We start from the raw sequence: 15,888 nt of genomic DNA, 5'->3' as shown, positions 1-15,888 counted from the left end.
ACCATTCTATATACTTCCGGCCCGTCCTTGGACACTGTGCTATCTAACCTCCAAACGAGCTTCAATGCCATACAGCACTCCTTCCGTGGCCTCCAACTGCTCTTAAACGCTAGTAAAACCAAATGCATGCTTTTCAACCGTTCGCTGCCTGCACCCGCACGCCTGACCAGCATCACCACCCTGGATGGTTCCGACCTTGAATATGTGGACATCTATAAGTACCTAGGTGTCTGGCTAGACTCTAAACTCTCCTTCCAGACCCATATCAAACATCTCCAATCGAAAATCAAATCAAGAGTCGGCTTTCTATTCCGCAACAAAGCCTCCTTCACTCACGCCGCCAAACTTACCCTAGTAAAACTGACTATCCTACCGATCCTCGACTTCGGCGATGTCATCTACAAAATTGCTTCCAACACTCTACTCAGCAAACTGGATGCAGTTTATCACAGTGCCATCCGTTTTGTCACTAAAGCACCTTATACCACCCACCACTGCGACTTGTATGCTCTAGTCGGCTGGCCCTCGCTACATATTCGTCGCCAGACCCACTGGCTCCAGGTCATCTACAAGTCCATGCTAGGTAAAGCTCCGCCTTATCTCAGTTCACTGGTTACGATGGCAACACCCATCCGTAGCACGCGCTCCAGCAGGTGTATCTCACTGATCATCCCTAAAGCCAACACCTCATTTGGCCGCCTTTCGTTCCAGTTCTCTGCTGCCTGTGACTGGAACGAATTGCAAAAATCGCTGAAGTTGGAGACTTTTATCTCCCTCACCAACTTCAAACATCTGCTATCTGAGCAGCTAACCGATCGCTGCAGCTGTACATAGTCTATTGGTAAATAGCCCACCCATTTTCACCTACCTCATCCCCATACTGTTTTTATTTATTTATTTTTCTGCTCCTTTGCACACCAATATCTCTACCTGTACATAACCATCTGATCATTTATCACTCCAGTGTTAATCTGCATAATTGTAATTATTTGCCTACCTTCTCATGCCTTTTGCACACAATGTATATATAGACTCCCCTTTTTTCTACTGTGTTATTGACTTGTTAATTGTTTACTCCATGTGTAACTCTGTGTTGTCTGTTCACACTGCTATGCCTTATCTTGGCCAGGTCGCAGTTGCAAATGAGAACTTGTTCTCAACTAGCCTACCTGGTTAAATAAAGGTGAAATAAATAACAAATAAATAAAAACATATTCAATCAATCCCTATCCCAGTCTGCTGTTCCCACATGCTTCAAGAGGGCCACCATTGTTCCTGTTCCCATGAAAGCTAAGGTAACTGAGCTAAACAACTACCGCCGCCCCGTAGCACTCACTTCCGTCATCATGAAGTGCTTTGAGAGACTAGTCAAGGACCATATCACCTCCACCCTACCTGACACCCTAGACCCACTCCAATTTGCTTAACGCTCACGCCTCAAACTCAATCATTAAGTTTGCAGACGACACTACAGTGGTAGGCTTGATTACCAACAACGACGAGACGGCCTACAGGGAGGAGGTGAGGGCCCTCGGAGTGTGGTGTCAGGAAAATAACCTCTCAACGTCAGCAAAATAAAAGAGATGATCGTGGACTTCAGGAAACAGAAGAGGGACCACCCCCCTATCCACATCGACGGGACAGTAGTGGAGAAGGTGGAAAGCTACCTTGTCCCAGACCTGCTGTTTTTTCAACTCTCTAGAGACAGCAGGAGAGGTAGAGATACTCTGAATGATAGGCTATGAAAAGCCAACTGACATTTACTCCTGAGGTGCTGACCTGTTGCACCATCTACAACCACTGTGATTATTATTATTTGACCCTGCAGGTCATCTATGAACATTTGAACATCTTGGCCATGTTCTGTTATAATCTCCACCTGGCAGAGCCAGAAGAGGACTGGCCACCCCTCATAGCCTGTTTCCTCTGGTATAAATGAATAGAGTCTAATGGACAGTATATGGGTCATTCCTAGTTATATCCTGATCTAATACAGGACTAGTCTGAAGGTAACCTGGTATAAATTAATACAGTCTAATGGACAGTATATGGTTCATTCCTAGTTATATCCTGATCTAATACAGGACTGGTCTGAAGGTAACCTGGTATAAATGAATAGAGTCTAATGGACAGTATATGGGTCATTCCTAGTTATATCCTGATCTTTCTAATACAGTGCATTCAGAAAGTGACTTTTTCCACATTTTGTTATGTTTCACAAAAATTAAATCTCAATCTACACACAATACCCCATTATGACATCACAATACCCCATTATGACATCACAATACCCCATAATGACATCACAATACCCCATAATGACATCACAATACCCCATAATGACATCAAAATACCCCATAATGACAAAGCAAAAGCAGGTATTTAAGAATGTTTGCAAATTAATGAAACAATATATAAACTGAAATCTCACACTTGTTTAGTGATGAGACATCAAGGACCAGTCAGAGATCAAGGACCAGTCAGACATCAAGGACCAGTCAGAGATCAAGGACCAGTCAGAGATCAAGGACCAATCAGACATCAAGGACCAGTCAGAGATCAAGGACCAGTCAGAGATCAATGTTAAACTCACCTTCCGTATGTTTAATATCTCTGACTGAGGGACTCTTAATGATGAGACATCAAGGACCAGTCAGAGGTCAAGGACCAGTCAGACATCAAGGATCAGTCAGACATCAAGGACCAGTCAGACATCAAGGACCAGTCAGAGGTCAAGGACCAGTCAGAGATCAAGGACCAGTCAGAGATCAAGGACCAGTCAGATATCAAGGACCAGTCAGATATCAAGGACCAGTCAGAGATCAAGGACCAGTCAGAGATCAAGGACCAGTCAGAGATCAAGGACCAGTCAGAGATCAAGGACCAGTCAGAGATCAAGGACCAGTCAGACATCAATGACCAGTCAGAGATCTAGGACCAGTCAGAGGTCAAGGACCAGTCAGATATCAAGGACCAGTCAGACATCAAGGATCAGTCAGACATCAAGGACCAGTCAGACATCAAGGACCAGTCAGAGGTCAAGGACCAGTCAGAGATCAAGGACCAGTCAGAGATCAAGGACCAGTCAGATATCAAGGATCAGTCAGATATCAAGGACCAGTCAGAGATCAAGGACCAGTCAGAGATCAAGGACCAGTCAGAGATCAAGGACCAGTCAGAGATCAAGGACCAGTCAGAGATCAAGGACCAGTCAGAGATCAAGGACCAGTCAGACATCAATGACCAGTCAGAGATCAAGGACCAGTCAGAGATCAAGGACCAGTCAGAGATCAAGGACCAGTCAGAGGTCAAGGACCAGTCAGACATCAAGGACCAGTCAGAGGTCAAGGACCAGTCAGATATCAAGGACCAGTCAGAGATCAAGGACCAGTCAGACATCAAGGTTAAACTCACCTGTATGTTTTCTCCACTTGTAGACACCAGCTGAAGCTGTGAGAACTACAACAGCTAATAGTATTGATAGACCAACAATCAACCCTACTTGTGATTTAGGAAACACGTCATCTGAAACAGAGAAGCCATGTCAAACCATTACAACACTACATATATACTGTACAGGAAGTAAAGCATCATTTATACATACTACTGAACAGACCAATAAGGTCATCCCCTAGGAAACCGTCCTCCACTAACTAGTCTAATTAACTAGAGGTCTCAGGTATTTGGGTTAACCAATGAAGACCTCACCTGGGACATGAATCTCAGTCTCCTTCAGGTGATTGATCTCCGGCTGTTGAACTCTACAGGTGAACCTGTTGGTGTCAGTCTGGTCCACAGTGACATGTCGTCTCAGAGCGTAGAGGTCCTCTGAGTCCCTGTGTCTCTCTGGAGGTCCATCAGCAGGGAGGATGGTTCCAGAACTGTCCAGCCACTCCATCTCAGGTTCAGGAAACCAGCCTCCAGACTCACACTTCAGGACCACCCCCCAGTCTTTAGTTCCAACAATAGAGATCACTGGCTGAGATACAGCACCTTCAGATACAAGATAAAACAGAGATCACTGGCTGAGATACAGCACCTACACAGATACAAGATAAAACAGAGATCACTGGCTGAGATACAGATTCAAGATAAAACAGAGATCACTGGCTGAGATACAGATACAAGATAAAACAGAGATCACTGGCTGAGATACAGCACCTACACAGATACAAGATAAAACAGATCACTGGCCGAGATACAGCACCTACACAGATACAAGATAAAACAGAGATCACTGGCTGAGATACAGCACCTACAGATACAAGATAAAACAGATCACTGGCTGAGATACAGCACCTACAGATACAAGATAAAACAGAGATCACTGGCTGAGATACAGCACCTACAGATACAAGATAAAACAGATCACTGGCTGAGATACAGATACAAGATAAAACAGATCACTGGCTGAGATACAGCACCTACACAGATACAAGATAAAACAGAGATCACTGGCTGAGATACAGCACCTACACAGATACAAGATACAACAGAGATCACTGGCTGAGATACAGCACCTACAGATACAAGATACAACAGAGATCACTGGCTGAGATACAGCACCTACACAGATACAAGATAAAACAGATCACTGGCTGAGAGACAGCACCTACACAGATACAAGATAAAACAGAGATCACTGGCTGAGATACAGCACCTACACAGATACAAGATAAAACAGAGATCACTGGCTGAGATACAGCACCTACACAGTTATAGGATAAAACAGAGATCACTGGCTGAGATACAGCACCTACACAGATACAAGATAAAACAGATCACTGGCTGAGAGACAGCACCTACACAGATACAAGATAAAACAGAGATCACTGGCTGAGATACAGCACCTACACAGATACAAGATAAAACAGATCACTGGCTGAGAGACAGCACCTACACAGATACAAGATAAAACAGAGATCACTGGCTGAGATACAGCACCTACACAGATACAAGATAAAACAGAGATCACTGGCTGAGATACAGCACCTACACAGTTATAGGATAAAACAGAGATCACTGGCTGAGATACAGCACCTACAGATACAAGATAAAACAGATCACTGGCTGAGATACAGCACCTACAGATACAAGATAAAACAGAGATCACTGGCTGAGATACAGCACCTACAGATACAAGATAAAACAGATCACTGGCCGAGATACAGCACCTACACAGATACAAGTTAAACAGATCACTGGCTGAGATACAGATACAAGATAAAACAGATCACTGGCTGAGAGACAGCACCTACACAGATACAAGATAAAACAGAGATCACTGGCTGAGATACAGCACCTACACAGATACAAGATAAAACAGATCACTGGCTGAGAGACAGCACCTACACAGATACAAGATAAAACAGAGATCACTGGCTGAGATACAGCACCTACACAGATACAAGATAAAACAGAGATCACTGGCTGAGATACAGCACCTACACAGTTATAGGATAAAACAGAGATCACTGGCTGAGATACAGCACCTACAGATACAAGATAAAACAGATCACTGGCTGAGATACAGCACCTACAGATACAAGATAAAACAGAGATCACTGGCTGAGATACAGCACCTACAGATACAAGATAAAACAGATCACTGGCTGAGATACAGCACCTACAGATACAAGATAAAACAGATCACTGGCCGAGATACAGCACCTACAGATACAAGATAAACAGATCACTGGCTGAGAGACAGCACCTACACAGATACAAGTTAAACAGATCACTGGCTGAGATACAGCACCTACACAGATACAAGATAAAACAGATCACTGGCTGAGATACAGCACCTACACAGATACAAGATAAAACAGATCACTGGCTGAGATACAGCACCTACAGATACAAGATAAAACAGATCACTGGCTGAGATACAGCACCTACACAGATACAAGATAAAACAGATCACTGGCTGAGATACAGCACCTACAGATACAAGATAAAACAGATCACTGGCTGAGATACAGCACCTACAAGATACAAGATAAAACAGATCACTGGCTGAGATACAGCACCTACACAGATACAAGATAAAAGTACAGTGAAAAAGTTTTTTTCTGATGATTTTTCTACTTTGAATGTTGTCAGATCTTCAACCAAAACCTTCGATATAATCGATATTTCCAAATAACGAAAGAATATACACCACCGGGAAAACGTTTTAGAACAAAACCTCATTCCAGGGTTTTTCTTTATTTTTTACTATTTTCTACATTGTACAACTATGAAATAACACATATGGAATCATGTAGTAACCAAAAAAAGTGTTGAAAAGCTAAATATATTTGAGATTCTTCAAATAACCTTGATGACAGCTTTGTACACTCTTGGCATTATTATTATACATCCAAAAATATGTTCTCTTGTTGTGGACAGACGAGTCAAAAGTACAACTTTTTGGACAACATGGGTCCCAAAAACAACAACACTGAGTGAGTGAGTCTGTCACCTTCTGTGAGGATATGTGTTTTTTGCACTATAGCCCGCCACCACATAATTTGTGATTGAATATTGTATGCTGTATCTTTGGAGTGGGTCTAGGGTTTCTGGGATAATGATGTTGATGTGAGCCATTACCAACCTTTCAAAGCACTTCATGGCTACGGACGTGAGTACTACGGGCCTGTAGTCATTTAGGGTAGGTTACCTTTGTGTTCTTGGGCACATGGACTATGGTGGTCTGCTTGAAGCATGTTGGTATTACAGACTCAATCAGGGACATGTTGAAAATGTCAGTGAAGACACCTGCCAGTTGGTCAGCACATGCACGGAGCACACGTCCTGGTAATCCGTCTGGACCCGCAGCCTTGTGTATGTTGACCTGTTTAAATGTCTTACTCACATTGGCTACGGAGAGCGTGATCAAACAGTCGTCTGGAAGAGCTGATGCTCTCATGAATGCCTCAGTGTTGCTTGCCTCGAAGCGAGCATAGAAGTAATTTAGCTCGTCTGGTAGGCTCGTGTCACTGGGCAGCTCGCGGCTGTGCTTCCCTTTGTAGTCTAATAGTTTGCAAGCCCTGCCACATCCGACGAGCGTCGGAGCTGGTATAGTAGGATTCAATCTTAGCCCTGTATTGACGCAAGCCCTCTTTGCCTGTTTGATGGTTCGTCGCAGGGCATAGCGGGATTTCTTGTAAGCTTCCGGGTTACAGTCCCGCACCTTGAAAGCGGCAGCTCTACCCTTTAGCTCAGTGCGAATGTTGCCTGTAATCCATGGCTTCTGGTTGGGGTATGTACGTACAGTCACTGTGGGGACGAAGTCCTCAATGTACTTATTGATAAAGCCAGTGACTGATGTGGTGTACTCCTCAATGCCATCGGAAGAATCCCGAAACACGTTCCAGTCTGTGATAGCAAAGCAGTCCGGTAGTTTAGCATCTGCTTCATCTGATCATTTTTTTATAGACCGAGTCACTGGTGCTTCCTGCTTTAATGTTTGCTTGTAAGCAGGAATCAGGAGGATAGAGTTGTGGTCGGATTTACCAAATGGAGGGCGAGGGAGAGCTTTGTACGCGTCTCTGTGTGTGGAGTACAGGTGATCTAGAATGTTTTTCCCTCTGGTTGCACATTTAACATGTTGATAGAGATTTGGTAGAACTGATTTAAGTTTCCCTGCATTAAAGTCTCCGGCCACTAGGAGCGCCGCCTCTGGGTGAGTGGTTTCCTGTTTGCTTATTTCCTTATACAGCTGACTGAGTGCGGTCTTAGTGCCAGCATCTGTCTGTGGTGGTAAATAAACAGCCACGAAAAGTATAGCTGAGAACTCTCTAGGTGGTGTGGCCTGCAGTTTATCACAATATTCTCTACTTCAGGCGAGCAAAATCTAGAGACTTCCTTAGATTTTGTGCACCAGCTGTTGTTTACAAAAATGCACAGACCGCCCCTCCTCGTCTTACCGGAGTGTGCTGTTCTATCCTGCCGGTGCAGCGTGTATCTCGCTAGCTGAATAGCCATGTCGTCATTCAGCCACGACTCCGTGAAGCATAAGATATTACAGTTTTTAATGTCCCGTTGGTAGGATATTCGTGATCGTACCTCGTCTAGTTTATTGTCCAATGATTGCACGTCGGCGAGTAATATTGACGGTAACGGCAGCTTTCCTAGTTGTATTTGCGGGTCCGGAGCCTCCCGTCCTGTGTCGGTATTATTACATAGTATTACATTATAGCTGCATTCTTCCATCTCTTCTCCTCCTCCCCCTCAGGGTGACAGAGTGAGCGATGATGTCACGATCGTCGTAAGAAGCGGAACAAAATGCATCATTTAATAGATGACGACAAAAAACACGAAGTAAACTGTACAAAACCAAATAAACACATAACGACCGTGAAGCTATCCTAAGAACTGTGCTGACACAAGCAACTAACATAGACACATACAAAACAAACTATGGTCAGGGTGTGACAGATGAGGGGATGAGAGAGGACAGAGAGATGCTAGCCATCAGTCATATTATTATACACTATACTGTCTGACAGAGGGAGAGAAGGAGAGGGATAGAGAGAAGAGAGGGGAGGAGAGAGAAGGAGAGGGAGAGAGAGAAGAGAGGGAAGGAAAGAGAAGGAGGGGAGAGAGAGAGAAGATAGGGGAGGAGAGAGAAGAGAGGGGGAGGAGAGAGAAGAGAGGAGATGAGAGAGAAGGAGGGGAGAGAGAGAAGAGAGGGAGAGAGAGAAGAGAGGGAGAGAGAGAGAAGGAGGGGAGAGAGAGAAGAGAGGGGAGGAGAGAGAGGAGGGGAGAGAGAGAAGAGAGGGGAGGAGAGAGAAGGAGAGGGAGAGAGAGAAGGAGAGAGAGAAGAGAGGGGAGGAGAGAGAAGGAGAGGGATAGAGAGAGAAGAGGGGGGAGGAGGCAGCCGGCTCTTCGTCCTCTGCGTCGCTTCCTTTTGCGAATAATTGGGATGTCTGCCCTGTGGGGTGTTTGGAGAATATCGTGTGAGTCCTGCTTGTTGTTGTTGTTGTTGTTGAAGATATCTTCGTCTAATCCAAGGTGAGTGATCGCCGTCCTGATATCCAGAAGCTCTTTTCTTCCGTAAGATACGGTTGCAGAAACATTATGTACAAAATAATTTACAAATATATTGAAAAAAAAACCCCACAATTGTTAGGTGACCGTAAAACGGCGGCAATCTCCTCCTGCGCGATTTCTAACAGTAAGACCTAAAAGTAAAACTGTTTGAAATACAGTAGTAATTTAGAAGGCGAAATAAAGTAAAGTAAGTTATGTTAGTCTAGGACTAACGGCACTAAGTGAGATTAAGTATGATAACAGTAGAGCACACACAGAGATTGTGAGATTTAAGTAGAATAACAGATTATAGAAACAGACACATAGATTGTGAGATTTAAGTTTAATAACAGATTATAGAAACAGACACATAGATTGTGAGAATTGGAGCTAATATTGAGACCTAAATAATAACATCAATAATATATTGTCACGCCTTGGCCTTAGTATTTTGTGTTTTCTTTATTATTTTGGTCAGGCCAGGGTGTGACATGGGTATTTATGTGGTGTGTTGTGTCTAGGGGTTTTTGTAGGTTATGGGATTGTTGTTTAGTATAGTAGTCTAGAAAAGTCTATGTTTGCCTGGAGTGGTTCTCAATCAGAGGCAGGTGTTTATCGCTGTCTCTGATTGGGAACCATATTTAGGCAGCCATATTCTTTGAGTGTTTCGTGGGTGATTGTTCCTGTCTCTGTGTTTGTTGCACCAGATAGGGCTGTTTCGGTTTTTCACGTTTCTTGTTTTGTATATTTCATTAAAAGATGTATAAAGATAACCACGCTGCATTTTGGTCCTCTCTTTTGACAGAAGAAAACCGTAACAGAATCACCCACCACAACAGGACCAAGAGGCGTGGTGACAGGCAGCGGCAGCAGGAGCAGCGAAGTATGGACTATACGACTTAGGAGGAAATAGACAGGTGGGCGGTCGACCAAGGGAGAGTGCGGGAGCCTGCCTGGGATTCGCTGGAGCAGTGCGAGGAAGGTTATAGGGGAATGGAGTTGGAGAGACGAACACGGCGGCGTGGATGGAAGCCCGAGAGTCAGCCCCAAAAATTTCTTGGGGGAGGGACACAGGGAGTATGGCGAAGCCAGGTAGGAGACCTGCGCCAACTTCCTGTGCTTACCGGGGGGCTAGAGAGACCGGGCAGGCACCGTGTTATGCTGTAGAGCGCACGGTGTCTCCAGTGCGGGTGCATAGCCCGGTGCGGTACATATCAGCTCTTCGTATCGGCCGGGCTAGAGTGGGCATCGAGCCAGGTAATGTTGGGCAGGCTCGGTGCTCAAGAGCTCCAGTGCACCTGCACGGTCCGGTCTATCCAGTGCCACCTACACGCACCAGCCCTCCGGTGGCAGCCCCCCGCACCAGGCTTCCTGTGCGTGTCCAGAGCCCAGTAGTCCCTGTTTCTCCTCCCCGCACTCGCACTGAGGTGCATGCCCTTGGCCCTGTACCACCAGTGCCGGCACCACACACCAGGCCTATAGTGTGCCTCGCCTGTCCAGAGCTGCTAGAGTCTCCCGCCTGTCCAGAGCTGCTAGAGTCTCCCGCCTGTCCAGAGCTGCTAGAGTCTCCCGCCTGTCCAGAGCTGCTAGAGTCTCCCGCCTGTCCAGAGCTGCTAGAGTCTCCCGCCTGTCCAGAGCTGCTAGAGTCTCCCGCCTGTCCAGAGCTGCTAGAGTCTCCCGCCTGTCCAGAGCTGCTAGAGTCTCCCGCCTGTCCAGAGCTGCTAGAGTCTCCCGCCTGTCCAGAGCTGCTAGAGTCTCCCGCCAGTCTTCAAGGAGCTGCTAGAGCCGCCAGTTTGCAAGGAGCCGCCAGAGCCGCCAGTCTGCCAGGAGCCGCCAGTCTGCCAGGAGCCGCCAGTCTGCCAGGAGCCGCCAGTCTGCCAGGAGCCGCCAGAGCCGCCAGTCTGCCAGGAGCCACCAGAGCCGCCAGTCAGCCAGGAGCCGCCAGTCAGCCAGGAGCCGCCATAGCCGCCAGTCAGCCAGGATCCGCCAGAGCCGCCAGTCAGCCAGGATCCGCCAGAGCCGCCAGGATCAGCCAGAGCCGCCAGTCAGCCAGGATCCGCCAGAGCCGCCAGGATCCGCCAGAGCTACCAGTCAGCCAGGATCCGCCAGAGCTGCCAGTCAGCCAGGTTCCGCCAGAGCTACCAGTCAGCCAGGTTCTGCCAGAGCCGCCAGGTTCTGCCAGAGCCGCCAGTCAGCCAGGTTCTGCCAGAGCCGCCAGTCAGCCAGGTTCTGCCAGAGCCGCCAGTCAGCCAGGATCTGACAGAGCCGTCAGTCAGCCAGAAGCTGCCAGAGCCGTCAACAAGCTTGAGCTACCCCTCAGTCCTGAGCTACCCCTCAGTCCTGAGCTACCCCTCAGTCCTGAGCTACCCCTGAGTCATGAGCTACCCTTCGGTCATGAGCTACCCCTCGGTCATGAGCTTCCTCAGTCCAGTGGGGCCCTTTGTTAGGGTTCCTAGGCCAAGGTCGGCGGCAAGGTTCGCCACTCAAAGAACGCTAAGGAGGTGGACAAAGACAATGATGGAGTGGGGTCCACGTCCAGCGCCGCCACTGCGGACAGATGCCCACCCAGACCCTCCCCTATAGGTTTAGGTTGTGCGGTTGGAGTCTTGGGGGGGGGGGGGGGGGTACTGTCACTGTCACGTTCTGACCATAGTTCTTTTGTGTTTTCCTTGTTTTAGTATTGGTCACGACGTGAGCTGGGTGGGCATTCTATGTTGTGTGTCTAGTTTGTCCGTTTCTATGTATGGCCTGATATGGTTCTCAATCAGAGGCAGGTGTTAGTCATTGTCTCTGATTGGGAACCATATTTAGGTAGCTTGTTTTGTGTTGGGGTTTTGTGGGTGGTTGTTTCCTGTCTTTGTGTTCTCTGCACCAGATAGGACTGTTTCGAGTTTTGCCACGTTTATTGTTTTGTATTGTGTTCATGTTGAGTTTCTCTTATTAAAAAACCATGGACACTTACCACGCTGCGCATTGGTCCTCCGATCCTTCTCGCTTCTCCTCCTCAGAGGAGGAAAACCCTTACAATTATTATAGTTTGTTGTTGAATAAGGTTATGAAGTTAGCAATAATAAGTTTAATAATGGTAGACTTATGTCAAATATTTAGGACATATTCTAAGGCAACAGGACAGGGATATATGATATCTGTGGTGATCCAGGATCATTGAGAGTATCGAGAAACTTTATCAACTATAATAATCTTAGAGATTACTACCATAGGCATCTTGATTTTTTTTTGATTTTTCTAACAATCCATGCATGAGTGTAGACAGGGAGACAGTGAGACATTTAGTCAATATTTGGAAAAGGAACCCATATTTGATACTGACTGTTATAAGAAAGAGCGACAGACAGAAGGAAGGGCAGACGGAGAAGCCCTGCTGAGACCTTGATGGGTTGGGAGTAGCAGGAGGAGAGAAGATAGAAGTGACACAGAATGGGTAGATAACAGTTACTGAGTGGAGACCAGCATAGTTAAAATATAAACAGGATTAGATGGCAGAGTGTAAGGCTCTCCCGAGAAATGGGGGACAGAAATAATACCGTGACAGACAGAAAAGACAGAATAAGAATAAAAGGGGAAGAGATATTGTTTCGCTTAGCTTTAGGATATTAATTCATGGAGAGACTGTCGGCTCTGTTGGTTTTAAAAATATGAAAAGTCAGAAGAGACAGGTATTTTAATTTTAAGTGTATGGTTAGTACATTCGCTAGGAAAAGATATGATGATTTTGTTGAAAGTCGTTGTTACCCTAACTAAAAGGGGAACGAAAGCTTAGTTGGTTTCAGGAACTAAGGTGTTAGACACTGAAACATTGCCCAGAAAATATTCTGCACAGCAGGCTGAAATTGACTAGAGCCTGCGAAATAAGAAAGGAGAGAAAGGTTACTATTTACACACAGACAGCACATATGCATTTAAAACCATACAAAGCAGCACAGATAAATCTTAAAGATAAGACACTTGACAGAGAATTGTTACAGGATAGACAAAAACTAACGCCCCAGGGAGAATTGGACATGTGGAAAATGAAAGGAGCAATCCTACAAGATAAGGTCTGACATAAGGATAATTTACTAATCTTACCAAAGTCATTGTTTAGATATGCAGCAATATTGACACATGGGCAGAGCCATGTGTCAACAGGGAGGAAGGATGGTAGAGCAGGTTAGGAAACACCAGGTGATCAAGCAGGTTAGGAAACACTGCAGGTTAGGAAAGACTTAGTGGCAGGATGGTAGAGCAGGTTAGGAAACACCAGGTGATAGAACAGGTTAGGAAACATTGCAGGTTAGGAAAGACTTAGTTGCCTAGGGGATAACTCCTTTTTTTTTTTTAAAGATCGTAGAATATCCATTCCAACATTTGGAAATGGACTTAATTGAACTATTCTGAAGTGTGGGGAAAAAGGTGTGTTCAACAATAATAGATAAGTATAGCAAATGGGTAGAAGCGTTTCCAACTTACTTGGCGGACACGATTATGGTAGCTAAAATATTAGGTCAAGATATTATCCCTAGAGTTGGTTTACTAGGATCTATTTCTATAAATAATGGATGACATTTTAGCTAATCAGGTAGAACAAATAGAATGCCAGAGTTAGAGAGACCAGAATAGGTAGACACAGAAGTTGAAGATATAATAGCAGAACACATGAGAAGACCAAACCCGTATGTCCAAGAAGGTGATTCACTCAATCCAACCAAGAGACTGGGTGTGGATCCAGTCCCTGAGGAGAAAAGACTGGAAGCAGTCCCGTTGGGAATGCCCATTCCAGGTTCTGTTAACCACCGCCTTTGCCATTAGAATAGCTGAGAGAGTCACTTGGGTCCACGTTACCCACTGCAAAGAGGTATGTACACATATAAGCACTGCTGATCACACACAGAGTTAGGAGAAGAACCGAGTACCAACAGGGTCCGGGGGTTACCTCCTTAACGAAGATTCCCTATCCCGACCGTTCATCACTGTGGGTGCTCCTAGAAGTATGTATGGGGTGGTACCTAGCAGACCGACTAAGGGCAGGAGAGGGTTGGTGGTTTTTGGGAAGATTAGGGACTCTGAGATCCACCACCTTCCGGTACTAATTATATGACACCGTTGTCATTGATAAGAAGTAAGTAAGTTCCTTGCTCAGAACATGAGAACATATGAAAGCTGGTGGTTCCTTTTAACATGAGACATGAGACAATATTCCAAGGTAAGAGGTTTTAGGTTGTAGTTAAAATAGTATTTATGGGACTATTTCTCTCTATACCATTTGTATTTCATATACCTTTGACTATTGGATGTTCTTATAGGCACTGTAGTATTGCCAGTGTAACAGTATAGCTTCCGTCCCTCTCCTCGCCCCTACCTGGGCTCGAACCAGGAACACATCGACAACAGCCACACTCGAAGCAGCATTACCCATCGCTCCACAAAAGCCGCGTCCCTTGCAGAGCAAGGGGAATAACTACTCCAAATCTCAGAGCGAGTGATGTTTGAAACGCTTTTAGCGCTCACCCAGCTAACTAGCTAGCCATTTCACATTGGTTACACCAGCCATTAGGCTGATAGGCTTGAAGTCATAAACAGCGCTGTGCTTACGATGAGCTGCTGGCAAAAATGCTGTTTGAATGAATGCTTACGGGCCTGCTGCTGTTTACCATCGCTGAGTCAGACTACTCTATCAAATCAGTCTTAATCATAACATAATAACACACAGAAATTCGAGCCTTTGGTCATTAATATGGTCGAATACGGAAACAAAACATTTATTATTTCAGTGAAATACGGAACCGTTCGGTATTTTATCTAACGTGTGGCATCCCTAAGTATAAATATTCTTGTTATATTGCACAACCTTCAATGTTATGTCATAATTACTTAAAATTCTGGCAAATTTGTTCGCAATGAGCCAGGCTGCCCAAACTGTTGCATATACCCTGACTCTGCGTGCAATGAACGAAAGAGAAATGACACAATTTCACCTGGTTAATATTGCCTGCTAATCTGGATTTCTTTTAGCTAAATATGCAGGTTTAAAAATATTTACTTCTGTGTATTGATTTTAAGAAAGGCACTGGTGTTTATAGTTAGGTACAGTCGTCCAACGATTGTGCTTTTTTCGCAAATGCCCTTTTGTTAAATCATACCCCAGCGTTGCATCGATTATATGCAACGCAGGACACGCTAGATAAACTAGTAATATCATCAACCATGTGTAGTTATAACTAGTGATTATTATTGATTGTTTTTTTATAAGATAAGTTTAATGCCAGCTAGCAACTTACCTTGGCTTCTACTGCATTCGCGTAACAGGCAGGCTCCTCATGGCGTGCAATGAGAGGCAGGTGGTAAGAGCGTTGGACTAGTTAACTGTAAGTTTGCAAGATTGGGTCCCCCGAACTGATAAGGTGAAAATCTGTCATTCTGCCCCTGAACAAGGCAGTTAACCAACCGTTCCTAGGCCGTCATTGAAATTAAGAATGTGTTCTGAACTGACTTGCCTAGTTAAATAAAGGTAAACATTTTTTTTTTAAATGGGCACCCAAAAATACTGATTTCTGATTGTTATGAAAACTTGAAATTGTCCCTAATTAATCGGCCATTCCGATTAATCGTTCGACCTCTAGTGTCTAGTGTTGATATACAGTGATGTGTTGGCTACCAATCTAACAGCAGCATGGTAGAGTGTCTAGTGTTGGTTACCAATCTACCAGCAGCATGGTAGAGTGTCTAGTATTGGTTACCAATCTAACAGCAGCATGGTAAAGAGTCTAATGTTGGTTACCAATCTAACAGCAGTATGGTAGAATATCTAGTCTTGGTTACCAGTCTAACAGCAGCTAGGTAGAGTGTTGATATACAGTGATGTGTTGTGGTTAC

General features: G+C 45.1%; 1 protein-coding gene across 1 annotated transcript in view; it reads right to left on the bottom strand.

Annotated features, from left to right (window-relative positions):
• LOC110515190 (butyrophilin-like protein 10) overlaps positions 1–15,888 on the bottom strand; it is a 138,387-nt gene that overhangs the window by 74,881 nt on the left and 47,618 nt on the right. Inside the window, exons 3-4 of the mRNA XM_090185650.1 lie at positions 3,709–3,993; positions 3,415–3,525 (exon numbers count right to left, since the gene is read on the bottom strand). Of these exons, the coding sequence (XP_090041776.1) occupies positions 3,415–3,525; positions 3,709–3,993 (396 nt within the window). The remainder of the gene's footprint in view (positions 1–3,414; positions 3,526–3,708; positions 3,994–15,888) is intronic.

Source organism: Oncorhynchus mykiss, chromosome 9, assembly GCF_057628025.1.
Source record: "Oncorhynchus mykiss isolate SJ-2025 chromosome 9, ASM5762802v1, whole genome shotgun sequence".
Classification (NCBI taxonomy): domain Eukaryota; kingdom Metazoa; phylum Chordata; class Actinopteri; order Salmoniformes; family Salmonidae; genus Oncorhynchus; species Oncorhynchus mykiss.
The sequence above is the reverse complement of the archived record's forward strand: the minus strand, read 5'-3'. Positions and strand labels throughout refer to the sequence as shown.